Source organism: Botryllus schlosseri, chromosome 7 (assembly GCF_051294905.1).
Source record: "Botryllus schlosseri isolate E-star chromosome 7, Bs_hap1, whole genome shotgun sequence".
Lineage (NCBI taxonomy): Eukaryota > Metazoa > Chordata > Ascidiacea > Stolidobranchia > Styelidae > Botryllus > Botryllus schlosseri.
The window spans coordinates 9,159,418-9,186,984 of NC_137242.1; the positions used below are offsets into that span (position 1 = coordinate 9,159,418).

The 27,567-nt window shown below is 42.1% G+C and overlaps 1 protein-coding gene across 1 annotated transcript; it reads right to left on the reverse strand.

Annotated features, from left to right (window-relative positions):
• Positions 1-3,328: 3,328 nt before the first annotated feature.
• Positions 3,329-17,588, reverse strand: LOC145443362 (uncharacterized). Its single transcript, XM_080321338.1, has 7 exons — positions 16,973-17,588; positions 14,607-14,771; positions 12,176-12,358; positions 8,097-8,252; positions 7,954-8,037; positions 5,926-6,084; positions 3,329-3,660 (listed from the first exon to the last, which is right to left on the reverse strand). The coding sequence occupies exons 1-7, from the start codon at positions 17,476-17,478 to the stop codon at positions 3,594-3,596; spliced, it is 1,320 nt and encodes a 439-aa protein (XP_080177464.1). The 5' UTR covers positions 17,479-17,588; the 3' UTR covers positions 3,329-3,593.
• Positions 17,589-27,567: the final 9,979 nt, after the last annotated feature.

The following is a 27,567-nucleotide window of genomic DNA, read 5'->3' on the forward strand; positions in this document are numbered from 1 at the left end:
TCTGTTCACTGCATCGGATTGTGCATCGCGTGTCTTTATCGGGTAAATTCGATTGAAAAACCAACAATGACATACCGTACTCAAAATTTGGATTTTTGTTATAATTCGACATAGTTTACCCCATTTGCTCGCGGCACACCTGAACAGTCCAATTGGCACACCGGTTGAGAACCACTGCGTTAGCTGATACCGGTTGAGAACCACTGCGTTAGCTGATAGAGTCGTTCGCGGGTTGAATTCGATTTCTCCTCTGCTGGGAGGTACGGTACCTTGTATCGAGGCGCTCTTCGTATTGATTCGTGGAAGATTTCGTAGGTGAGAATGACATACCTTCGAGTAATGCCCACTGACCAGTGATCTGGCAGTAACTGCATGCTGCATCTCTCGCCGGGCAATTCATGCGAGGATGCATATTGTCTCCACAAAATAAACCAGGCCTTTTTGAAGTGATTGGTTTACGACGAGTGCTGCCATCTTCATTCTGGGTCTCATCCCCGCCTTGTCTTCTGGGCGCATGTAGTCTTGTGGCACATGACGGAAGTCGTTTGGTTTGCTTTGGAATCCCTATAAGCGATTTCAATTGCACGTGCCTTCTTGAAGGCATCACAGAAAGTCAACGTGCTTTCTTCCAGAAGTCTATGGCGAATTGACGGTGATTGCAGTCTCGCGATCAAGGCATCGCGAATCAGCTCCAATCGATATTGCTCAGCTGAGACTGCCTGATACCCACAGTCTTTGCAAGTCCCTTCAGTCGAATGACGAAACTATCTATAGCTTTACCAGGCAGTTGTTTGTAGGTCAGTAATTCATGTCTAGTCGCAATTGTGTTCTTTTGCTTCACATAGAGCTCTTTCAAAGCGCCAATGGCAAGGTGCGCAGATTCCAATATCAATATGTAAATGTATATACCATGTGAATTGTGACATGCTGATATATGCCTACGACCTACCGTTACGCAACATTTTCGTATACACATAACTTTCTCTTCGCCAATGTTTACTGCACGCAAATTCTCGTTTTTTTCTGAGAGTTAAATAAAAATCAATACTCAACCCAAAAATATCCATTCCCGAACCACGAAAACGAATACACGGCCACGCCCAGGTACAGCTGAAGCTCACCGGCCACCCCCTGACTTGAAGGACGGAACCACCTCGAATGTAAGCCTTGGATTATAAGGTATTATAGAGCTTAACATTGATGACCACACACATAACCAACGCAACGTTTCTACCGAGATGGCGTTGCTTCGTCTGATTTAGGAATTACTGATTACAAATTAGTGATGTACAACTGTACATCTAAAATGGTCGTCAGTTTGGTCAGATCAGCGTCAGTGCGTTCTGCAAAAGACAGTGATATTTTTTTCGAACAAACATGTGGGGATTATTTGTGTGCGGCTCAGATTTTCTGTGCGCGCAGACTTTGTCAGCAGACTGCGATATGTGTGGAGCAGTATTTTTCCTGATCTGAAAAAGGCATTTGACTGCGTAGATCATAATATTCTCTTTTAGAAATTGGAGTGTTACGGGTTCCGCGGCCCTCAAATTGAGCTCATCATAAGCTCCCGCACTGAAAGCCAACAAATGGTTTCAATCTCTAACACCTTGTCCTCTCCTCACTCTACTGGTTACCTGTAGTGTACCCCAAGGTTCAGTGCGTGGGCCGGTCTTCTTCACCTTTGTTTTTGTTTTTTTTTGTTTTCAGGTATTCATGGTGTGTATCGACTACTATGGTCATTGGTCATTTACACGGGGCCATTTTTTTCATTATTTTTATTCCGTAGTGTCCGGCACGGCCCATTTCTAGGCTTTTATAACACACCGCTTACACGGATGAGATGGCGAGAAGGAGCCTAGATCGACCTCCAACACTTAGGTGGGAATTCTGGAGTTGACCTCGATCGGACTGGAACCCACAACCCACTGGTGTTGCAGCTGTGGATTATACTACTACGGCACTACGCTATCACCCTATCTCTTCACCTTATGTATCAACGGAGATTGTGAAAGCTCGTCATTGAGTACCACATTGTTCGCTGATGATACTCACCTTCTCTCTTACGCATCATCTGCGTCAACGTTGAATGCCTTGAGCAGTTATCAAATGCCCAAAGCGCATGAGTGAACGGCACACCATCACCTTTCCGTCATCGCCGCGAAATCCAAATATTTGGTCGCAAATTAAAAGAAGAACATGACCGTTAACATCGCTGGTCAACCTAGTTCCAACGCAAAAAATGCGAAATGCCTCGGGGTTTAGTAGACCCGAACATGTCCTGGAAGAGAAGAGTCACATATAGGGTTGCATTTAAAACAAAAGGTGTTTTAGAACACTTTGTTTAAACATGTTTAAACAGTGTTTTGAAAAAGCCCTTAAAACAAAATTGTGTTTTTTCTAAGTTGTAAAATTACGCCATAATTGTGTAAATACTTTACAAAAAACATGTATGAGCCTATACGGACAATTACCAACCGATTTAGCCGGCGTATATAAATATGGGATGGTTGGAACAGCAATAGTAGGCCCTACATGTATTTCGTCAAAGGAGCTATTTTAACTCTATATTTCCAACTATATTTCGTCAAAGGAGCTATTTTTACTCTATATTTCCAATTGTCAATGTCAATCCACTATGGAGTCACAATTGAATATTCATGACGTCATGGCTTTAAAAAAAAACAAAAAAAACATGAAAAACATGTTTTAAATTAGGGCCTTGTTTTAAACATGTTTGTTTCAAGTTGATTTTTGTTTTAGATGCCTAGTCATATACAAAGGACCGTAACTGCCGCACCCCAACTGCCCTAATTGGGGGGGGGGTGAGCTCGAAGAGAGTCCACAATTATTTCGTAGATTAACATAAATTAATTATAGAGTATGTTTTGGATATTTATGGAGCTTTCTTCAAATTCCCAAGACAAAAAAAACGCATAATTGCTAAGGATAGGCATTTTGGCGGCGGTCCTTACCGCGTCAAGGCACCCTGGGATGTCGACAATGACGTTTCGACTAACTATATAATCCTCGAAGTGTGCTGCCAAAAGCTCAGTGGCGAGAGAACCTTGACCCAAAAGGAGCGCCTCATGTTGGCCGAAACCGGTATATGTCGAATTTTTCCTTATCCACAGGAGCCTATATAGATGGCGCCTAATAGTATTGACCTGGCAATCAGAGCCTACATATAAATTCAACCATAGAGAAAAATTATGCGTCCCGTGAATAAATGCCACTTCAAGTCGTTAGCGTCGCACGGAAGAAGTTCTTTAAGTGTGGTACGTTTTAGCGATTCCGAAATCTTAGAAATAGTACAGATATGACACAGTGATTGATCAAGCCTTATAATTTAGACGCTTCTAGATGATACAAAAACAATGTTGAATAGAACAACCCAGGTTTGTGTAACGTACATTCATAGTATAGCTGCAACGAATGAGTTGCCACGATACTGTGCCAATTTTCAAAAAGAAAATTAGTCAACAGTATCAGCAGCACTCCGAAAAAACATGTATTGAACAAACTCAAATTGCTAACTTCGCTAGTTGTCACAAATGGCTTGTAAGGTGGTATGTTGTTCAGATATGGTATGTTGCTCAGCCTTCCGCGGTTGCTACGACGATTAGTTCAAAGACGTCTCTGTACACTTTAAGTGATCTTTTCCTGAAAACAGTATGAAATGTTTGTGAACCAGTTACAGGCTATATCGACATACGGTACGATGCTGGTGCAGAATATCACATGAAGTTGTTACACACGAGTAAATTCTGGAAACCCGAGGTTTCCAGAATGTTCTGTATTTGCCGTTTAGAATATTGTTGCGCGTGGTATGGCTGGAGACCGCGTGTTGACTGAGTTGAGCGGGGAGTAGGCTGAGAGCGTAGCTCACGATGGATGCGATTGAGTATGTCTCTGTGTTAGGTAGCGTGAAGTATTAGTAGTTGGGAGCAGCAGGGTGAAATAGTGGTTAGGCAGTTGGGGCGTGAAGTAGTAGGGGAGATGTGGTACCGATGGATCACTGGGACCGAAAATACTTTAAAAATTCTCTATGATAATTCCATGATTACACTCCGTGAACTTGTCTACAATTGCATGCTGGCAAAATCTTTCCTCACATACAAAAAAATTCGACGTGCGCGAGCTATGGGGTCTCTCACAGATGATTTTTGTTTTGGGGGGTGTAAACTAAATTTAGATCGACATTTACATTTTTATTTGTAACCTTCAACACGAACAAACCAGCAATCATTTTTATTGTGAAGTGTAGGGCTTGTATCAGGCTATATAATGGCACCTATTATTTTTTTCGGTACTTTCCTTGAGTAGACTTTTTTCGATTCATGTATAAAATTCGTAGGGTGGGGACCGATGATACAATAGCCAAATCAAGCAAAATAATCAAGCATACTAATTATGAAACAAATGAAACATGCCTACGTACAGAAAATCTTTATGTAATATTTGCATATGATGTTTTATCGCCATAACGAGGTATTAGGAAGTCACACTGTCGATTTTCGGGCAATATGTATGTACCCTCAAATTTATAAGTCAGAGCCTAAATCGAAACGTGATTTTATGACAACATTTGAGTTAATATTTATTCTATTTTTTGACAGTTGCGACCAAACATTCTTCTTTGGCTTGCTGTAGCTTAGATTATAATACTGAGCAAGAAAATTAGTCACATTTGAGTTTTTTAGGGTATCTGTGTCATAGGTCCCGGGGTCGTGTGCCATTGGACCCACCGGGTGGGGACCGATGACACGTTCGAGCAACAAATTTTGAACGTCCATAAATATTTTTTGGAAAGACGGATATTCATGTATTTGTGAGCGATAGGTAGAGCTTGTATCAAAGTGCTGAGCCAGCAAAAGATCTGCTGTTTTCGGCTGAACATTTCGGGGCCAGCGATCATTTTCCAATTTTTGATCCATCGGTACCACATCTCCCCTAGGTAGTTGGTCTTGTATTTGTGGGCTTGAGTTGGATATACTGGTCGGAATCTCTGCGCGGATGGTTGGCTGGGGCACGGCCTAGTCACTGACGGTGCTGCGCGAGCACCTTGGGAGTGATTTTGCCCCCTTGGTAGTTCGTACTCGCTTGTAGATGACAAGGCTGCTGCTGGGCTAGGTTTAAGCTGCTGGGTATGTGTGCGTGGGGTTAGCTTGGAGCTTCGTTACAGTTTGCTGTGCAGTGTGCTCGTGTGTAGCCTATCGTATATGAGTTATATAGATCGTATGTGTTCCTTTATATGTATGTGTCCGTGAGCATCCCTGTTATGAGTTTCTTATGTCGTATAAATATAATCTTATAACCGCATAGACTTGTGGTGTTGTTCGCTGTGCCGTGATTGTTGTAAGTATCATTTGAGCAGGCGGTAGTTGCAAAGATACGAGGTCCCGAGCCCAGTAACACACCCGCGATCCCGTTATTGCTACTGGTATACGCCGTCACGGGATCGCTACAAATGTTAAAGTTTAGTATTCGTTGAATTTCTATATCAAGTGAATTTCCGAAATGTTCGAGGAACAATAAATTCTGTCGTAACAGCACCTGTTGAGAAAGAGGTCAATGATTAGGTTGTAACACTACTTACAGTAGTGATGATGACATAGGTGTGCAATATTCGAGCGGCATTTCGATTTTTTTTAAATGAATTTAAGTTGCCTATAACAGCCTTTGGATTTAGAGCATTGATCGCGTTCGACATTTGCTGTGTTGAGGGATGTTTTACGTGGAAGTAATTATTATTACATATCACGACTTCTTGATAGAATTGCGCAGGAGAATGCAATTATTTCATTTACTCAGCATCCACTAATGAACGTATCATGATTTGCAATCAACCAAACGAAGAAAGACACTCAAGCTGTAATCTGCCAACCGCAGCCAGGGTCGAAAGCTAACCGACAGATTTCTCTTTACCTCTGAACAAGAGCCACCAACTCGTCGTCATCGTCAGGCGAACAAATGATATCGGACGCATTGAGATATTCCAAATTTGGAAGTCGTTCGTCCAAATCAGTCAACCATTCCTTGCCTAGATAATGGTACATTCCCGTGATAGAGATCTTGGACAATTTCCTGCAAATCAACGCATCATTTGCGTCACGAAATTCACCGACAAATCTTTTCGCAGTGCTCAACGATGGTACATGTGGATAGAGCAGGCCCAGTTCTACTGAAGTAGAAATATTGAAGGCACAACCTATTCTTATCGGTTTGCCGATAATATGGAGTTGATGTCACACTTTAAGAAGTAAAAATATGATCGGCAATTTTCGTGATGCCACAAGATGGTGGAGTTGGGAGAACTTTATATAAAATGCGACCACTGTACTGTGAATATTAATTTCGGACCCAGAAGCTAATCAATTTCATCAACAACACAAGCTTCATCAATATCAATCACCAATTTCGTAGCGGACTATTCCTTATATTTTACAAATGTCCAAATGCAGCTCTTCTAGTCTATTTCACGTACAAGCGTAGCAACGGCTCTTAAGCTGTTCAAATAAATGCTATGAAGTTTTGGAAATGCGTCATATCTTTTGAATAACGGCTGAATACATCGTCGCTGCCGATGAAGTTACTAGTTGTCGGTTTTATGGGCATCGACTCGAGCTCTGGAAACGATGCTCACGCTAAAATGGCAGAGAAAATCACAAAGTGTTTTGGCACTGAGTGACAGTACAAGTAGCGATTTCCAAGACACGGCAATACTAATTCAAGTGGAAGTGGCAAACAACGATCCGAAAAGTACTCGAACAGTTTCCAGAAGTAGATTTGGTAGACACGCCACATACTTTTAGCAGCTGATCAAAAGTGGCTACTTGCTAAATGACAGGGTGCATCTTTGTCAGTAATGCAAAATGACACCACTGAATATAGGCTATACTCCGTTACCGAGATACAAGGGCTATTTCGCCCAGTCGATATGCTAATTTCACTCAGAAACGTGATCAATACATCCGTTTTCCTAGTTTTTACCCAACAAAAACCAAAGGATAAAAATCGAGTACGTTTACTTAAAAAACTGTTGAGTAAAAGTAGAAGTAGGCCTACTCAGAAAACATAACGAACTACTTCGTTACTCACTAGTCACTACTAGGGCTGGCAAAATCAAGTTCGTACGTGATTCGATTCTTAATCGAGTATTCGCTTCGAGTTGGGTCTAGTATTGATGCAACCAAAGGTCTAGTATTGATGCAGCCAAAAATAAAATATTGCCTGTCCTATATCACATTGAATATAATATGATATTTTTTTCGACCACACCTAATTCATTGCACTTTGCGGTAACGTTATAGGTTGATAACCAATTGACATAAATGTTATTTTCACCAACGTGTATAGCTCTGTACTAGGCTACATATTTTAAGGACCAATCAAGACTTCAAGGCTTCCAAGGTGGGAAAATTGTATCGAAACTCTCAGTGGCAAGAAGAGTTAAATTTCAGTCAAGGCTGTAATGACTAGAGTCATTTTCCTAGAAATAGAAAATTTGAGTCACTCCGTGGAATGAGAGAGGGAGGGACGGAGAGAGAAAGTTTTTATTTCCATCCAACTAAAATGCATGAAAAACAGACGGCAATGATGGTGGTGCTGCAAAAAAATGCATGCACAGTATTCGGTATCAGGTAAGAATGATCGATACGACCGTGAAGGTCAACCAGCCCGATCACACCAGCATCAGACAGGTACACGTGACTTTATATAATCTGTCAGCAAAAAATGTTAGTTAAAAAATGAAAATGGAAAAGTAAACGATGGTAGCAAATGATCAAATTATCTATGAAGCAATGTCTGCGCAAGGTAGGACAACGTAGGACTCGACTTGTAGTAGAGTCATTGCGCATGGCTCAACTTTGGGTGCTTGAATCATTGTGCCCGGGGGATAAGCAAGGCATATATATATATGTACCAAGCATCAACGGCCTTTTGAATACTTACTTGCAACTGTCTATAACCGTACTCAGCCCCCTACCGGTTACTGCCCCACACCAGTCCAGCGTCAACGATTCCAGGTTAGGACAGCTGAAAATGGAATCATGCAAAACCTGAAAATCACAACACTACAATATGGTATATATTACCATTTCGACAAACATGTCATAACGTCATCGTCGATGCCGTCACAGCTAGTCACCGAGAAACTTCGTAAATTTTTAATCGCACCGGCCTCGAACAAGTCGCATGCCGAACGCGACGATATCTGTCTGATACAGTTTCGAAATTTCAATCGCTCAATTCTGAAACATTGATAGGAAGTTGGAAGTCAGTAGCCGTCTATACATCAAGCGCAAAGTCGGCAACTGGTCAGCGACGAAGTACTTCTACTTCGAACTGCCTACCAGGCGCGCAGCCAGCCAAAAGAAAAGAAGGAAGAGATAAAACAAAAGGAGGGAGTAGAAGGATACATGGGAAACAGAACGTGTGCTAAATTTCAAAAGATTGATCGGGTCAAGTATCTGTACAAATGCCGATTATAATAATAATTGTAAGATTGTATTTTCACCTGAATCCAGACACACACAATATCTCTTAAACTTGGATCCATCTCTACCTAGTGCCCGATGTCACAGTTCTTATTCGATGTTAATCTCTATTTAGCAGCTCTTATCATTACTTGCGAGCGAGTTGTTTCGTCGGGTCTTTTTCTGGACTTTTGTCGCCGTAAGAACAGCGACGCGGTGGAAGAGGAGCCCAAATAAACTTCCAACGCGGAATCGAACCCGGTCTACCCGGTTAGCCCTCTATTTTACTGGACCATATACGACCTGACATATCGATCTCTCCTTCCGACACATGCCATCTGTTTTAATCCCCTGTCCTTTCATGTAATATTATTCTACTTTTCATTCGGTGTGCATGCCTCCTTTTTATATCGCCTAGGCCTGCGGTGGGTGTCTGATTTCAAAGACTACTCCAAGTCGTTTCAACACCTTCCTATCTTTTAATTTACATTTAAATAATATATTCATAATAAAATATATTAAAACCCGAAGCTTTTCGAGCTGACACTTTTCAAGGGCAATCGTCAGCATATGGAGGATTTCAAAAACATGCATCTAGCTACATTGCAAACAACCAATTATGACGTCATAGAAACAAACAACATGAAATACAGGCAAACCGCGAGCGCAGCTAGTGGTCAATTTTTAGATTCACTAAAAATTCCTTCTGCTGACACAAGCGCGGTCGGTGGATTTTAATATAAGTCGATTCCAGTGCAGACAGATGGAAATTAGTGCGGCCTCTGCCTAATATAGAAAATCTTTCATCGCGATAGTTTTTAGCGCAAGTTGCATTCTCAGCCAAATGCTTGCCGATGTCAGAGTTCATAGCCATGGCCTGATTACGTTCTAGTAATCGCAGATCAGTTAAAGCTGCGTCTTCGCGAGAGTCCAATGTGCGTGATCTAATAACGCTAGGAACATGTTGTTTGATGCGTTCCTGCAAGCGCTGAGTTGTTCTTCCCACGTACCGACAATCACAGTGGCACTTGAAATCATAGACTATATTGCTTTGTTGAGAAGCAGGAAGAACATCTTTGCGCGTTGCAGGAAGCATTTGTTTGGTGGTAAACACAACATTAGTTTTTACATTATCGTAACAGCGATTTACAGCAGAAATCAATTGCTTTTCAAACCGGGAAGAGATGGGGCCCAGCCACGGTAAATGTATATATACATTTTCCTCAGACCGTGTGTTCGTGTTTTGTGATTTGTTCGGATTGAAATTCCTGAGTTTTCTGTCAACAGAACTCTTGATGATGTGTTCGGGGTACCCGTTATCGATTAGAATTTTGCGGATATATTCTAGCTCCGCGTTTAATTTTTCATCCGAACAAATCATCAAGGCTCTGTGCACCAACGTGCCAATCAAATTTAGTTTACGGAGATTCGGGCTAAAAGAATTCCAGCGTATATAATGCCCTGTAAACGTTGGCTTCCGGTAAATCGATGTGACAAAGCTAGTACCCCGTTTTTCCACTAGAACGTCTAAGAATGGTAGCGAGTTAGCACGCTCTTTTTCAAATGTGAATTTTAAAGACGAGTGTAGAGAATTCAAGTTATCAAAGAAGTCATCGAACTCCGTCTCATCTTGACAGATAACGAAGGTGTCGTCGACATAGCGACGGTACATGAATGGAGGCTTGGTTTCATCTGCCGCGAAAAGTCTGTTTTCATGGAATCCCACAAATATATTGGCTAAAATCGGGCCAAGAGGGCTACCCATAGCTACGCCGTCGGTTTGCATGTAGATGGTATCGTTAAAACTAAACTCAACAGAGCAAGTAGCCGTATTAAGAAGTTCAACGAACACTTTACGCGAGAAGGAAGGTGGTGCTAAATCACCTCCACCATATAGCGCGTCCGCACAGATATCAATGGTCTCCTTCAGCGGCACGTTCGTGAAGAGGCTAACGATATCATATGAACCGAGAAACATATTCGAGTTTGGAAGGTCGGTGGTTTTCATCTCGTGCGCGAATGTAAACGAATCAGCGACGCAATGCGAATCATACATGGAACGCACTGGCTCCAAAATACCGATAAGCCACAGAAAACTCAAGAATTTCAATCCGAACAAATCACAAAACACGAACACACGGTGTGAGGAAAATGTATATATACATTTACCGTGGCTTGGCCCCATCTCTTCCCGGTTTGAAAAGCAATTGATTTCTGCTGTAAATCGCTGTTACGATAATGTAAAAACTAAGTTTGTGTTTACCACCAAACAAATGCTTCCTGCAACGCGCAAAGATGTTCTTCCTGCTTCTCAACAAAGCAATATAGTCTATGATTTCAAGTGCCACTGTGATTGTCGGTACGTGGGAAGAACAACTCAGCGCTTGCAGGAACGCATCAAACAACATGTTCCTAGCGTTATTAGATCACGCACATTGGACTCTCGCGAAGACGCAGCTTTAACTGATCTGCGATTACTAGAACGTAATCAGGCCATGGCTATGAACTCTGACATCGGCAAGCATTTGGCTGAGAATGCAACTTGCGCTAAAAACTATCGCGATGAAAGATTTTCTATATTAGGCAGAGGCCGCACTAATTTCCATCTGTCTGCACTGGAATCGACTTATATTAAAATCCACCGACCGCGCTTGTGTCAGCAGAAGGAATTTTTAGTGAATCTAAAAATTGGCCACTAGCTGCGCTCGCGGTTTGTCTGTATTTCATGTTGTTTGTTTCTATGACGTCATAATTGGTTGTTTGCAATGTAGCTAGATGCATGTTTTTGAAATCCTCCATATGCTGACGATTGCCCTTGAAAAGTGTCAGCTCGAAAAGCTTCGGGTTTTAATATATTTTATTATGAATATATTATTAAAATGTATATTGAAGTTCTGTACCCCAAAGAGTCTCTTCAAATATCTTTTAATTGTGTCGCAATTTTTGTGGTGTATTGAATTGATAAAAATTGCTTTTAAACCGAACGAGAATAAGAGGTGAGCAGATTACTCTCTGCAAGGCAACGACAAGGATGTTAAATAGAGGTAGGGTCTAGTTTGGACAATTGAAAGAGGGTGGAATTACATCTTCTCTGATTCCACTCACTGCCTATGCCGCTGATGGCTACTCGTATAGGATTTGCATACTATCACGAGTTATTCAAGTGGATATAGCCTACGTTTGTAGACTACTTCCACTTGAACAGTATTATTGACAAAACTACTTAATTTCACACTTTGAATGGATAATAGTAGAGAGTAGTTTTGGAACACGTTTCGACTAAATTGGTCATAAGAACTACGAGAAATTATCCGCGTATCACGGATTCACGCTCGCTATTTTTTGGTAACTCGACTCGACTTGACTCGAGTTATTTTCCGAATTTCGAGTAAATTTGCGTATTGACTCGATTTACTCATATGATTCAAGACTAGAGCAGCGGAGATAGGCATTTCAGTGTATCATATGCAAAGAATGCGATATCACCAAGCAGAGTTTTAAAATAATAGGTTGAACATGACTTGAACTCGAAATTGAACAGTCAACACAGTGACTTGGACTCGGTATCGGCCCTCTGCTGAACGACTTGGACTTGACTCGGTGACGGATTGAAAATAACCTAACTTGACAATGCTGGCTACTTTGGACCACCTCTGATCAAAACGTTATTAGTTTCTGTTAAAAAACTTGATACTTACGAAGCGTTTTCTTTGAACGCAGCCATACTTTTTCCGGTTAGGCATTCAGAGTGGGACATCTCGAAAACCGTTAGGTTACATAAATTTGAAGCAGCATAACAAACGACACTGTCAGTGATACGCTCACCATCCAAGATCAACACTTCTAAATCGGGTTGCATCCTCATGAACTCAATCAACGCCCTGGAAAATTACCGCGATAAGCATCGACTTCATAAAGTCAATTGTGACAGTGGTGTGGTTGTGAGAGATTTTAAAACACAGTTTTAAAAAGCTATCTATTTTGTAAATGTCAACAATTATTCTACTTTAGTAGCATTAGAATTACAGCCGCTCCCATTTCAAGTGTTGCGTGCTGAAGTTGCCTTGAATCGACTGTGCACAACAGCATGCAATCTTTCACTAATATTGTTTTACAGATATATATCATTTGATTGGTACCCGAAATTGGGTCATTGATTGCTGTGTGCACGATATAAATGGAGTCGGACTATAATTACAGCAAAATACCAGTATTCTAATTCTAATCTAATTTGTGTAATGTTTCTATGTGCTCTTATCATAATTCTAATCTAATTTCATTTGTGAATAAAATTTGGAAAACATTGTGTAGCTTCAATTCTAATTCTAACGCTACCCAAGTAGAATACTTGTCAACATTGACCACATTGTTGACATTGACGAACTAGTTAGGGTTGCCATACGTCCGGAATTTCCCGGACATGTCCGGAATTTCACTGTTCAAACTAGCGTCCGGGAAGAATTTCTAAAATATGCCAAATGTCCGGAATTTTGAAGACTTGACGTAGGCTCATATTTTTTTTCTTAAATTACCATAAAAACAATATCTTTTTAGGAATATTTATGCTACTGCATGATATTTATCTTCGCGCGATTTACTATCACATTTATTAGTATGGAGACTACCGCCCTCGCAAAACTGCAATAAAATATAAATAAAAACAACCTTTGTTTACTGGAATAAGCCTAATTGTAATCGCACTTACAGGTGAACGCTATGTTCCGAGAGATCGTTAAGGTCGTTTAAATGCTTTATTCAAAGATAGTGGTTCCATACGGGAGGGGGGGGGTCGTTCACCTTTATTATGGGGTTTGCTAATATGTTGGACGTAATCAGCTTCCAAAATAGTCCGTGAGTAAGTCTTGTCAATGGTGCTGACTTCCTTTAGTAATCAGCTCGTCAAATTTTGATGTGGGCCACGGAACATTTTCAAATTGGAGGTGGAGTCGTGACCATAAAAGGTTGGAAAGTACTGGATGTGGGGTGTTGATAAAGATACGCGGTGCGCACCGGCATAAGGCTGATTAACAATCATATCGGTAGGACATGACTTAACGACGTGCAATTACGCTCCCTGTATTTTCGAACTCATCATCCTCCACTAGATCTACCGCTAACTCTGGTCATGTGGGGGGAGAGTAGTATCTATTAATATATGGAACTACCAATATTATTAACAGAATTCATTCAAATAATTTAACGACCAGATGTAGCCTATATAGAAAGCAGATTCATATAACAAGCACCCCCCCCCCAGAAGTTGCATCGATTGTCTTATAGTATGGGCTCAAAATCAATGTTTATTTGGGAAGGGGCTGAAAACATGTGCTTTCGGTCCAGGTTACACAACACACAGCCACATACTTCTGAACCGGATCGTGACCACCTCTGGTCTATGAGGAAAGCTTTGCTAGTGTGACGTCATAACTCATTTTGAAATCCACTAGTGGGCGCTGAAGAGTGTCCGGAATTTGGGTTACAGAAATATGGTAACCCTAAACTAGATACACCCATAAAATGCCATAATGATCAGCTAGTACTTAATATCCTGATGAGGAGTGTTGAAAAGTATAGTTGAAGAGCTTCTTGGAGGTAGAGAACTTCATTCAATTGTACATAAAACTATAGTTATAAAATAATGTCAAGGGATGGAATAGACTTAAGTCTAAAAACAATTGATCTGCTTTCAAAAGAATTCTCCATACTTCCGAGAGTTGTCCAATGCCACATGTGGCCCAAGTTACTCCAACAAATGACAAACCGAGCGTGCGGCTTTAGTATTTACAAGGGGCTAATCAGAATCAGCAATAACTCCTACATGGACGGATGGATTAGATGCAGATAGATTTAGGATGCCGACGGGTGGCCCCGCCAAATCAATAGGCTATTGGAGTCCACCCTTTCCCAGAGCATTGCTCTTGAGTGAGTATGGATAGCGTTTCTTTCACAGCAAATAAATAAGGTAATAAAAAACCTTTCATCAATTTGAATGACATTACCATACCACACCACTACCGAAAACTGTTGCAAGTGGCTTTACATTCCCATTTTTCTGGCACTATGTATTGTCCGATGACATTTTTCCTACTACGATACCAGGATAACCGCTATTGAAATACGTTTACTTACATGTCCGTGAAATTCTGCACTTCGTCTGACAGAAACTCTCGTAAATTTGGCAGGTCATGGAGATATGTCAAAAACCGATTCGTCAGTAAAGGGCAGTGGGACACGCATAGCCTTCGTAGATTTCGCATGAGACGAATATCAGTCAACTCGCCATCCGTCAGTTTACTGTGAATTCGAACAAATTCAGTATTGCCATATTAGCCAGAGATAGGACTTCCTGTGCAATTGGAGTGAGCCTTCTAACTTAAGAAATACAAATACAGTCAACTCCGCTCAATTCTGACAGATACACCGGACAATAGCTTTATTCGGCCAACATGATCGGGAATGGAACAAAAGTGATTTCAATAAACTTCCGTTCATTCAGACACAAGTTCGCAATTTATATTGTTAGGTTTATGAGTAGGGCTATTGTTAGGTTTATGAGTAGGGCAAGTTTTTTCAACTTTTTTTTTACATCTTCCTAACTACTCAGAATCTGTGTGCTATGATGTTTCAAGGTGTTAGGAGGGATCTTATAGTGCAACCTTTTGCAAATTTTATCAAATATTACGTAAAAATGTAAAGGAGTGATTTAAAACATGCTATTAACTATTTCGAGTATGGTTCTATTCTCTTTGATTTGCATAACAGAGAGCTATATAATGGGGTTAGCTGGATCTCACTGTTATCTATGACACAATGGCTTGCAATCAAGAAGTTCAATTACCCCTGCCAAGCACGACTGTGCCCGAACAGTATGTAAATAGGTCGCTTTAATAATTCAGTCGTTCAAATTTGAGAGTTTCCCATTTCACAAACGCACAGGCGAGACCGCCGAAAATAACATTTTCACTGAGTCACCGTTTTCAGGCTATTGATTTTGTTAAAGTCGCCGAGACTGAGTTTTTCTGTAATGTCTTGGGTCAAGTTTGCAGAACTAGGGAGATTGAGGTGTGTTACTTGACTTGTGCTATAGGGGGGGGGGTATCGCTACGCTGTTCGACTATTTCAGGGAAAATTATTCCCGCATAGCGTAATTTTCTCGCTGTATGCCGGGGAAAATGTAATTTTTGGCGGATTCGCCAGATCGTCCGTTAAATGGCAATGTAACAAATTTGACAGCTCTGCAGCAGCTATAGGTTAAACGACGGAACTTGCAAATTTGACAGCTCTGCAGGAACTATAGGTTAAATAACGGAACTTTTCAAGTATATCATACCTAATAATTCAACAAAAATTATACATGCAACTTTCTATTGCAACTTTTGTTAAAATTAAGTGAAACTGTTTCACGATTTTAGTACAACAAAGACTTGCCCTAGTTATGACACAATAAGTAGTACTTGGTTCGTTTTAAAACCAGATTGCTGATTATGGTGAAACAATGTCGATTCTTGCAACCTTGCCAGTTTTATATTCGCTTTTACTTCGGTACATTTACTTCCATTTTCTAGAACAGAAAAATAATTTTCAGCCCTTGATGTACTATAGTTAGAAGAATTACTGTACCGTTTTTGCCCTATATTTATACGTTACATAGTAACACAGTAGCCTAAATACAGTATTTATTGAATCGTTTAGTGTCGAAATATAAACCCGAGGCAGTGGCGTAGGAACATATACGGGCGCCTCTGACTTTCGTTGAAAATGCCGCCATAAGTAGACTGCAGCAAATTTTGAAATCGTTTCACGTTTAACCGATCTTTTCAAATAAAAAATAATAATTACAAATAATTTGCCGCGTCTCAGAAGTTTTATATAGTTTGAGAAAGAAGCCTCACTGTATCAGGGTTAAGGCCAAATTCAAAAGACAAGAAATGGAGAGAAAATATAAGATCATATCAATAGCCGCCTCGAAATCGAACTTTTCGAGCTTTTGCCGAATTCTCTCTATAGAAAGAACCGATAGAGCTGATAGCCGATCATCATTTATAGTAGAACGTAAATACGACTTTATCAATTCGAGCTATGAGAAACTCCACTCGCAGCCCACAATTGAAACACCAATGATAAGATAGAGAAAAAAGTCATTTTTGAACAACCCTACTGCTGTGCAGCCTCACTTTGCCGCCTCTGACGCCTAGTCAGAACCGCCAAGTGGCAGCTACGCCACTGCCGGAAGGTTGAACTCTCGAGCGTTTTATGTGATCAGTGTCAATTATACCGCAGTGTAGTGCAGCTTCGATTCATATATTAAGCAACAGTAGGCCTACAGTATTTTTACTTTATTTTCTGCCTTTACGCATAACCATTAAACAAACGTGCGATCTTCCGCTAATTTGGCCCAAAGGGAGCAGAATCAAAGAGTCAGAATTGAACTGAGTCAATCGTAATATAAACAATGAACATATATTAGCATGCAATTGAGTGACTTACTGACATACCTGCATCCTTTTGTGCTGAGATCTTCTAAACTGGTGCATGAGCTAGCAATTTTAGTGATCATGTCTGCTTGATGGCAAGAACTTATATCTAATTTTGTGATGTAGGTGCAGCGGTACCCACGTATATCATAAGGAGCAAGATACAATTCATAATCCGATTCGTTCTCACAGTGATACATGATTACGCCAGTCAATGTTTTACTATAGGCATCCAGCATTCTGCACAGATCCAAACTTGTGAGCACCGAGTGCGGCATCCGCAATGTTAGGTTTGCCTTACATAAACCATCCAAATCAAACATCAATTTTTGGAAATTAATGGACTTCCAAAATGAGAAGTGTTTCGACCAGATATTGAAATCTCTGCATACATCTTGAACTATAAAGTGAAGTTCAGCTTGTGAGAGATAGCCAAATATTTTCAACCACATCTCCATCGGTAGACTCCGCCAATCAACTGGACATCCCACAGTGGGAGATATATTCCTTTTCAAGTGTTTCTCCATTGCATCTTTTTCATGAGTAAGCAAGCAGTGGCTGCAGTGGCAGCATTTTTGCGAACAGTTGGACAGGATGGAAATTCGACTGAATTTGACTAGAAACAGACTAGATAACAAGAACTGCTCAGAGGAGGAACGAGAAAGATTTCGACGCTTGAGGAATAGGCGGGAATCGATTGCTCACCTCATTTCCAAGGCAAAATCAAAATATAAAGGAGGATTTTTCAACAGACACAAAAAGGATAGTCGTAAACTTGGTAATGACTTGACTCTCTGTTAGGCCTACGCCAGACAAAACGTCATCAAGTCAGTTACGTAAATTGTGCATTCGAGTACCGGGAAAAAACTTTCAGGTCCTACGGTCATCGCGAATCACTTTCAATATTTTTTGTGACGCAACTCCTAATATTACCTCTTCCATAACAAAACCTGCGTCGACCAGGTCGGAGGCAAGAAGGCTATTCCATACTTGGACCTCCGATGTTAAAGGGGCACTGCACTCAAAAAATGATGTGGTCTCAAATTGAAGGGCATTACAAAAAAAAGTATTTTGGCAGAAGCCATTTTCTTCAGAACGCCACCGTAATGGAGCTGCAATTTATGGAAATTTCCACAGGAACTTCACGCTCCAGCTGCCGCGGCGGCGCGTCATTTCTTAACCAGTTACATGGCTCTATGTCTTCACCGTCGTATTTGATCGACGCGACAAGGCAGTCACGCAGACAACGAACTTTGGACATATTTCCTTCGTAACATCGGCTGACAACTATAAAGTTCGTTCTCTGCGTGACTGCCTTATCGCGCCGAGTAAGTGCGACGGTGAAGACATCGCGACATGTCACGGGTTAAGAAATGACGCGCAGCCGCGGCAGCTGGAGTGTGAAGGTCCTGTGGAAATTTCAATAAATTGCAGCTCCATTACGGTGGCGTTATCAAGAAAATGCCTGAGGTCAATTCTTTTTTCGTTTTTCCCTTCAATTTTTGACCACATCATTTTTTGAGTGCAGTGCCCCTTTGACGCCATAACCTTTCGGAATATCTCGAAATGTGATACGTGCATAAATGAGCTAATTCCGAACAGGATCAACTTTATTTTATGAAAATTGAACCTCGGAGTCAACAGTTACGTCACTTTGAGAATTGGCAATTTTCCGCTTATTCCGGGTCTGCACAGATTAGGTTTTATTGTGGTAAAATTCAAGGTGTCGCCAGATGTTGGAAGACAGTTGAGCCTTCGTTCACAGTATTCCAAGAGAAAAAAAATCCAACCGAGCACGGGTAAACGGCAGGAGTAAATGGTAGGAAGTAGGTCTTGGTTTCAAAAAGTTGCTAAGCCCTGACTTATAGTCTGCAGGAAGGCTGATAAAGATATGTTGAGTTTGATAACGGGCCGAGGAGCGGAAAAAGGTGTAAAAGCCACTGGTCTAGCATATACTATGCAACAGAAACAGTAATGGCTCTAAATATTATGCGTGTAGCTTTACTACAGTGGTCACCAACATACAACGGGTCCCGGGTCACTCAAATTTCGCTGCGGCCGCGGGTCTTAAGAATGCAATATCGATGCAAAATAGACCACGCTCTTAGCAATCACGTGTTCAAATTTTGACGCCATCACAACGCTGTAAACAAGAAATAAATATTTCAATGAAGAAATACAAATTCATGATCATCAATTTCATTTCATTTGGAACTATGAACTGCGCACTCTACCTGAGAACTATTTTTCGGAGCTATGAAAACGATATTGGGGCTCTAGCGATACACGATACTAGTTGGCAGACTATCTCTTCGTAAAGCTTGGTCTTGTGTGAAAGCCCTAAGCCGTTTTCTAAGCGTCTCGGTCATGGCAGTGCCTTGACAACATGTCAAAACAAGGCCATGTGCCCAATGCCCATTCGTGTCAACCGACTCTCCCTGTGAATGCTATACTATAGCGTGATCTGGTCGTCGGCGCAAGTTCTTCTAGGTCCGCGGCTCGGTTAAGATAAAGCTAACACGTCCGCGTAACTAAAATCACTAAACCCACGAAACTAAAATCACGACGATGTTTGTTGGATGACAATTAAAAGCGACTGACGACAACGGAGTGCAACGCGACAAGAGCTTTCATGCGAATCAGCGAGGGAATTAGTAATCAAGTCGAGGTATCATGGTATTAAATGAGCGACTTTCGAGAACGTCATTTAGTCGCATGAGAACTCACTTTACTCCACGACATCGCCGAGTACCGCATCAAAAGACTGATGCGACATTTTATTACTGGCGCTGCACTCGCTAATATCAATCTTGACAATGTAATCTTGAAATTGTGCGATTGTTCAAGTGTAACTGCAGCCAGCGCAACATGAGCGCCTGAGCGGATGAACGCACGTCACGACCTTATCAGTACAAATTGGCTTTCTACCAAATACCCAATGGGTTGGGATTTGACATTGATACACTCGTTACCAGTCCGTCCGATGTCGATCAAGTTTACTGGAATATAGAAAGTTTCCAAAATTAGTGCCGCTGAGAATCTGCTCTTGCATCAATATTTGACAACTGCCGCGGTGCATTTTACACAATGCGCCGTGCCAGTAAAGAATTAAACTACACGCTCACAAATGATATTGCGAGCCAATTCAGGAATACGACTGTTTCAAGCAGACAAGAATAAATGCACATATGATTACATGCTTGAAAGCGCGGATCCAATCATTAATTCCGCTCTTATATTCAACACCATGGAATTGGGCATCGAATTGACTATTAGCTCGCATAGCGAAAATTGCTCGTGGACTATAGCGGCGTTCCGGGCTGCTTTGGTGCGTTTCTCTATTTACGTTCGCAGATCCTTACAACAAACACGGTCATACGCAGGATTGAATTCCAATTCGCAGGCATAGGCCACACAATAACACACTAATAAATTGTGCACCACAATACTTTCCGGCCAAATAGGTCGTTGGGTTTTTCACAAGAGCTTCTAGTGCTTGGATGGCCGGTTCTTTATAAGAGCCATTCAGCACTCCTATCCAAAATACGTCGTATTTTCTGCGAGTGACAAATGCCTGCTTGGGTATGATACAAAGTTCCCGGAGGCTCCAGTTCGTCGAAGGTGTGCAAAATACACATATTTGGTTTAATGCTTCTGTCTGATGGCTTCAAAAATAAGTTCCAAAACTATCAAGAAGAATATAGACATATTAGATCTCGCTACCTTATGATACGCTAGGGTTGCCATACGTCCGGAATTTACCGGACATGTCCGGAACTTTACTGCAAAATCTGCGTCCGGGAGGAATTTCTAAAATATGCCTAAATGTCCGGAATTTAAAGGCTTTGAGCAGGCTCAAAAGTTATTCGTAAATCAACATAAACAATATTATTTCCAAGCAGATTTATGCTATTCAAAATTGTTCTTCGCGTCGCGCGCGAGTTCATGCAACGTGTAATCAGGGCCGTAACAGCATTTCGTCAGTTCCCGCAAAACGTGGGTCCTGGGCCCCCCATGATGATAAAGCGAACTTATGGGGGGATTCGCCCCCCCGACCCCCCTCACGCTATCCGCTGTTTACTGCCACTTGTCATCGAGATGGAGGTGGGGTTACTGAGTCAGCTTTTCTCGCATAGACGCGCGACGCGCGAAGAAATTCTATAATCCATGATTGAATCGCTCAATTCGGGAATTGCATATATATTGCTATCAATTTTTATCCTCTCTCTGCTCACGTTATCATATTTACAGGTGAGGTGTGTTTGAAAGGGTTGGAACCCTCAATAATAAGTAAACACCTTCGAGCGTATACCCGTTGGCAGGGACGAAACAGCACTTCGTCAGGCCCCACAAAAAGACTTGGGTCTTGGGCTATGATAGGGTGATAAGCCTACCCCCAATCACGTTATCCGCTTTTGCCACGAAATTAGCCCTGCTGTTCAGTGAGCCAGCGCGAAGCGTGAAAATTTTCGATAATTCATGATAAAATCAGTCAATAAGATAGGGACTTGCGTATATATTGCTATCAATTTCTTGTCCTAGGGATGGTGTGAACGTGAAGTTCACGTTTGCGTTCAGTGTGTGAACCTCAGAAGTTCAGAGGTTCACGTTCACAAACGAACCTTGGTAGGCTCTAGACCGTGAATTTTTTTCATATATTTGCTCGAAATATCCTGCTTTCCGTTTGTGAATATTTAGTTACTCTTTGCTGTGAGCTTGACCCGCAATCACACAACATCAAGAGCGAAATACACTACATGTAGACAGCGAATGATGCTTATTCAACCAATCAATGGAATTGATATCGTTGTCTGATGTATAAAATCTAGCAGGCATACGGGGCCAGGATGAATGTTGACTTCATATGTTTATTGTATCATAAAAACCAAATCCGTACGATTGGGGGGTTGGCTATTGCTGTATAACTTGGTGATTGGGTAATATCGATAGCAAGTATAGAAACTAGTTTTTGCACTCTGCTCAATATCAACGTAGCAATACTCAGACGCCGAATGCATTGTCCGGTCTGGCCTAGACCGTTAAGGCGTAAGCTTATATCCCCTTGTAAGTCCTCGTCAAAATTGTTGGCAGAGCGACGGAAGATATTGATTTTATGGGATTATTATATCATTAGATTGCCCCAGTTGATACATTTGGCGTCAGCATTGTTGCATTATGTGGCCCGAGTCGTCGCCAGGCATCGTGTGCACTGCGCATTAATATAGGCTATCACTTCACTGAAATATAGGGTTGGAATTAGCAATATGACGTCACGTGACATCACGAGGTTCACGTTCGCGTTCACGCAGAACCTTTCAAAAAAGTTCGCGTTCACTCGAGCCTGAACCTTTCAGAGGTTCATTTCATCCCTCTCTTGTCCTCTATGCCCACGTAATTAGATTTACCGGTAGAGCTGAGTGAGGTGTCTTGGAAACTGTAGGGCCCGTTGGTATATCACTCATATCCAGAGGTGGTCAAAGTAGTCAAGAAAGATACTCAAGTAGAAGTAGAAGTAGCGACGAAAAAAATCTACTCAAGTACGAGTAGAAGTACTTCTTTCATAAGCTACTTAAAACTACTTGAAGTAGAAGTAGATTTGACTGACTTTAAATCTACTCAATTAAGTTAGTATAGTTGTGAAAACGATCGTGATTCGTTCGCATGGATTGTCGAAAGGTGCAACTTGTTATGTTCTCGATCTTGTGTGAACAATAACTCAATACGACGAGGTTGCAATACGAAATTAGTATATTATACAGCAGAATAACTTTAGGCAGCGACACGATCCAGAGTACAGTTAAACGAAAGACCAGTAGACAACAGAACACAGGGTATAAATACGAAGCACGACACACGAGGAAATAATGATTGGCGGTAATTAGTAATCCTAGATTCGGTAATTACTAATCCTAGATTAATAAGAAACAAAGGATACCAACGTAAAATGCACGAACATAACAGTCCTCCCCTGTAAGTTAAGAGTACAAGGTGATCTACGTTGGCCGATAGAAATCAGTTTGTTTTCTAATTCTAAGCGGATAACGTCTGCCCGACGCTCGAGCAGGACTAGCTGCAGGACGTTGTGCCCTATTCCTAACCAATGGTTGCTCAACTTGTGGTTGCCGAGATTGAACAACTTTCTGTGTGGCTGTATTATGGCCAGCTGAAATCAAGCGTGGTTGGAGTTGGTTTTTATGCCTTCTCCAATACCCATGATCTGTTTTAACAATGTACACAACACGTCGCAGTATTTCCGTCTCCACGCCAGCAATCCACTTTGGTCCGCGTCGGTAACTGCGAGCGTAAACCGAGGAACCAATCTCGAAATGAGTGACTGATTGTCTCGGCGTAACGGGTTTCGATTTGTCGAAGGGCGAGCACAAACTTAACAAATTGCGCGGCTGCCGACCGTGTAAAATCTCAGCAGGCGTTTTCCAGTCTATGCCCGGGCGCGGTGCACATCGGTACGTAGCGAGAAGTGTTTGGAGCGCGAAGTTAATATCTTTTCCCCCGTCGCAATTTTTTATCAAACCAGCTTTTAGAGTCTGGACGAAACGCTCCGCTTCCCCGTTCGAGGCAGGGTGAAAAGACGGTGATACGATATGGCTGATTGCCAAATTAGAACAAAACGTATCGAATTCATTCGATGTGAATTGCGGCCCGCCATCCGTGACGATTGTTACGGGCAAGCCTTCGAAAGAAAAGACTTCCCTCAAAGCGTTGACTACACACAAGGTTGTGGTAGATCCGACATTCATTACTTTAACGTCGAATGCGCATCGACGATGACAAGAAACATTTTATTGTTTATTGGACCTGCGAAGTCCAAGTGAATTCAATCAAAGCTTTCGGAAGTTTTGGGCCACTCGGGATACTGACGAGCAGGCGCTTTCATTACTTTGCGGCAAGCGTCGAACCTCTTCACGAGATCTTCAATGTCGCGATTAATGGAAGGCCATGCGATGTAACGTCGAGCCATCTGCTTCATTTTCGCGATACCCTAATGTCCTTCGTGCAACAATGATAAGACTCGCGAGCGAAGTGACTGCGGAATTACTACGCGCTGAAAACCATCAATATTGAGCATGACTATGTCTTCGCACAGAGAAAGCGAATGTTTGCGAGTCGAAAACCAAGAAAAATCATCAATGTGCGTCTTTGGATTCCAATTACCATGAGTGACAGATAATTGTACTATTTTCATGGTTTTGTCCTTCAGCGTCACGTCGCGAATTTCATTGCGAGTTAACGGTAAGCCGTCGAAAACCATATTAATAGCGTGAACGATCTCCGCGTTTTCACGAGTTTCCAGTTCCTCAAACTCAGGGTCTGGACCCTTTGGTAGGCGAGATAAACCGTCGGCGTTTCCGTGCTGATTAGTCGGTTTATAGCAAATGTCGTATTGATAAGCCATGAGCGTTAGTGCCCATCGGTGTAAGCGTTGCGCTGTAATCACGGGAATTTTCTTGTCCGGCGAGAAAATCGCTAAAAGCGGTTTGTGGTCCGTCACGAGCGTAAATTTATTACCATACAAGAATTGACGAAACTTAGTGACTCCGTAAATGATTGACAGAGCTTCCTTCTCTATTTGAGAGTAGGATTTTTGCGAATCGGAAAGCGTTTTCGATGCGTGCGCGATCGGTCTCTTTTCGCCATTGTGCTCGATCGAGAGGACAGCGCCGATTCCGAATTGAGAAGTATCCGTTGACAAAATGAGATGCCTGTTTACATCATAATGAGCTAACTGCGTAGCGTCGATTACGTCGTTTTTGAGAACGCAAAAAGCTGCGTCACAGTCCGTATTCCAAATGAATTTCGCGTCTTTTTGAAGAAGACGGTATAACGGAGCGGCTTTATTCGTAAAATTAGGAATAAACGCGCGATAATAATTGACTTTGCCCCGGAATGCCTGTAGCTGGCGAACATCCAGAGGTTTAGGCAACTGTTTGATTGCTTCAACGGAGTTGTTAGACGGGCGTGTGCCGTCCTTGTCAATTATGTGACCAAGATACTCGATACTACTTTTGAAAAATTCACATTTCGCGAAGTTGACGGTGAGGCCGTATTCGGTGAGGCGCTCAAAGAGTAGCGATAAGTTGCAAAAATGATCGCGTTCATCAGTACCAGTAACGATTATGTCATCGATAAAACCAGCAACACCGGGTAAGCCGGCGATCATGGCATCAATACAACGTTGAAAATTTGCGGGACTGGATGCGACTCCGAAACACATGCGTTGATAACGGAATAAACCGAATTGCGTGTTGATGACACACAAATTCTTCGCATCATCATCTAATTCTATAGCTGAAAATAAGAATCGGCAAGATCAATGTTCGTGAATATACAACCACCCTGTAACTTGAAGAATTTCATCCAAGGAGGGCAGGGGATGTTGATCTATCTGAATCTGTTGATTCAAATCTTTGAAATCACCACAAATGCGTACTGATCCATTAGACTTAGTGACAGCAACAATTGGTGCTGCCCAATCACTGTAATTGATTGGTTCGTGAATACCTTGATTGACTAATCTATCCAATTCGGTTTGAACAGCGATTTGCCTTGCGAAAGGCAAAGGACGTGGCTTGTTGAATACGGGCTTGGCATTAGGTTTCAAGTGAATCGTCACCTTTGTCTTGGTGCATCGTCCTAATACATTAGAGAAAATGTAGGGAAATTTGTGAAAAGATACCAATTTGTCGTTCGAATCAGAAATGTCAATAGTATTACATGATTGCGATTTGACCATCTGCGAGGAAATTGCATCCAAAGCAGACTTTCCCTTAGCGGTCATGGAGAAAGCATCGCTCCAATCGAGACCAAAAATGTTTTGCCCACGGTGTTCGTCGAGAACCACCAATTTTAAGCCCACTCGAACTTCGGAACCCACCTGCACGGTTACAGTGCCAATACCTTTCACTTTCAGTGGCTTGTCGCCGTACGCTACGAAAGAGCAATGGTATGCTGAGAGTTTCGGAGAGCCCAAAGTTTTGTACCCAGTCAATCCCACCATGGCGGAGGGTGCACCAGTGTCCCACTGCGTCGGCAACGGTATGCCGTTGATGCTGGAGTTGATCCAGAGCTGGTTTCCTACGCGTCGATATAGTTGATCGATGTCGAAGGAGAGGAGCGGCACTGAGCAGAAATTGACGGATGTGACCTGTTGCGTGATACTATAGGTTTGGTAGACATGTACACAGGTTTGATATGACCTTCACGGCCACAGTTCTGACATACTGCATGTCGATATTGACAGTCTTTTCTCTGGTGATCGATGGAACAGCGGCTGCAGGATTTCAGTCTTTCCGGGAAGTTGCCCTGGATGGATTTGGAAGGTTTTCTCCCCTTCTGATAACTTCCCGTCATTTTATTGACGATGGAAATATCTTTACCGTTACTCTCGCCCTGGATAACCCTATCAGTTTCCAGCGTTCTCACGTATGCTGCGGCTATACTTTAAGAACATAGTCGAGGGATGGATTGGTTTGTGTTAGACCAGTGGTTCTTAACCTTTTTTCGTCCAGCGCCCCCTTTCAAAAATTATCTTGCTCCAGCGCCCCCCCCCCACCTTCATATTGTGAGGAATGTAATAAAGACAATGAGTAAGGGGGAGGGCCGTAATAGCCCTTCGTCAACCCCCCTATAAACGATTGCCTTGCGCACCCATATTGTGACAAACCAAACTTCTGAGGGCTTCGCCCCCACGAGCCCCATAGCGTGATTTCGATGGTCAGCAAAGTTTGTGTGGCCTGGTCGCCCTAGGTACCAAAATCTTCTATAATGCATGAATGAACAGGTGGTAATTATATATATAAGTCGCTATAAACTTTTTATCCTCTCTTAGCCCACGTAATCAGATTTACCAGTAGCGCTGAGTGAGCTGTTGTATAGGAAAATAAAGGGCCCGTAAGTTATAAGTTGATGTTCGGGCGTGGCCGTAGGTAAAATTATTCGTTACCAGGGCCGTAACAGCACTTCATCAGCCCCCCCCCCCCGCCCCAAACAAAAAACGTTGGTCCTGGGCCCCCATCGGGTGATAAACCAAACTTCCGGGGGACTTCACCCCCAGAACCCCATTCGGCTGTCCGCTATTTGCTGATACTAGGTATCCACATTGGGTGTCCATTTACTGAGGCAGCTACTCTCGCCTAGACGCGCGAAGCCCGAAAAATTTCACTAATTAATGATTGAAATTGGTCAATATGATCGGGAATTGCATGTATATTGAGATCAATTTTTATCCTCTCTCTGCTCACGTAAACAGATTTACCGGTAGAGCTGAGTGATGTGTGTTTGAAAAGATAGGATCCCTCAATAATAATTATACATCTTCGGGCGTATACCCGTTGGCAGAAACGAAACGTCACTTCGTCAGGCCCCTGAAAAAACTTGGGTATTGGGCTCCCATAGGGTTATAAACCGACCCCCCCCCCATCACTATGTTCACTTTTGCCATGGAATCAGCTGTAGCCTAAAGTTTAGCGAGCCAGTGCGAAACTCGAAAACTTTGGATAATTCATGCTAAAATCGGTCAGTAAGACCGGGGATTGCAAATATATTGCTATCACTTTCTTGTCCTATCTGCTCACGTTACCAGATTTACCGGTAGAGCT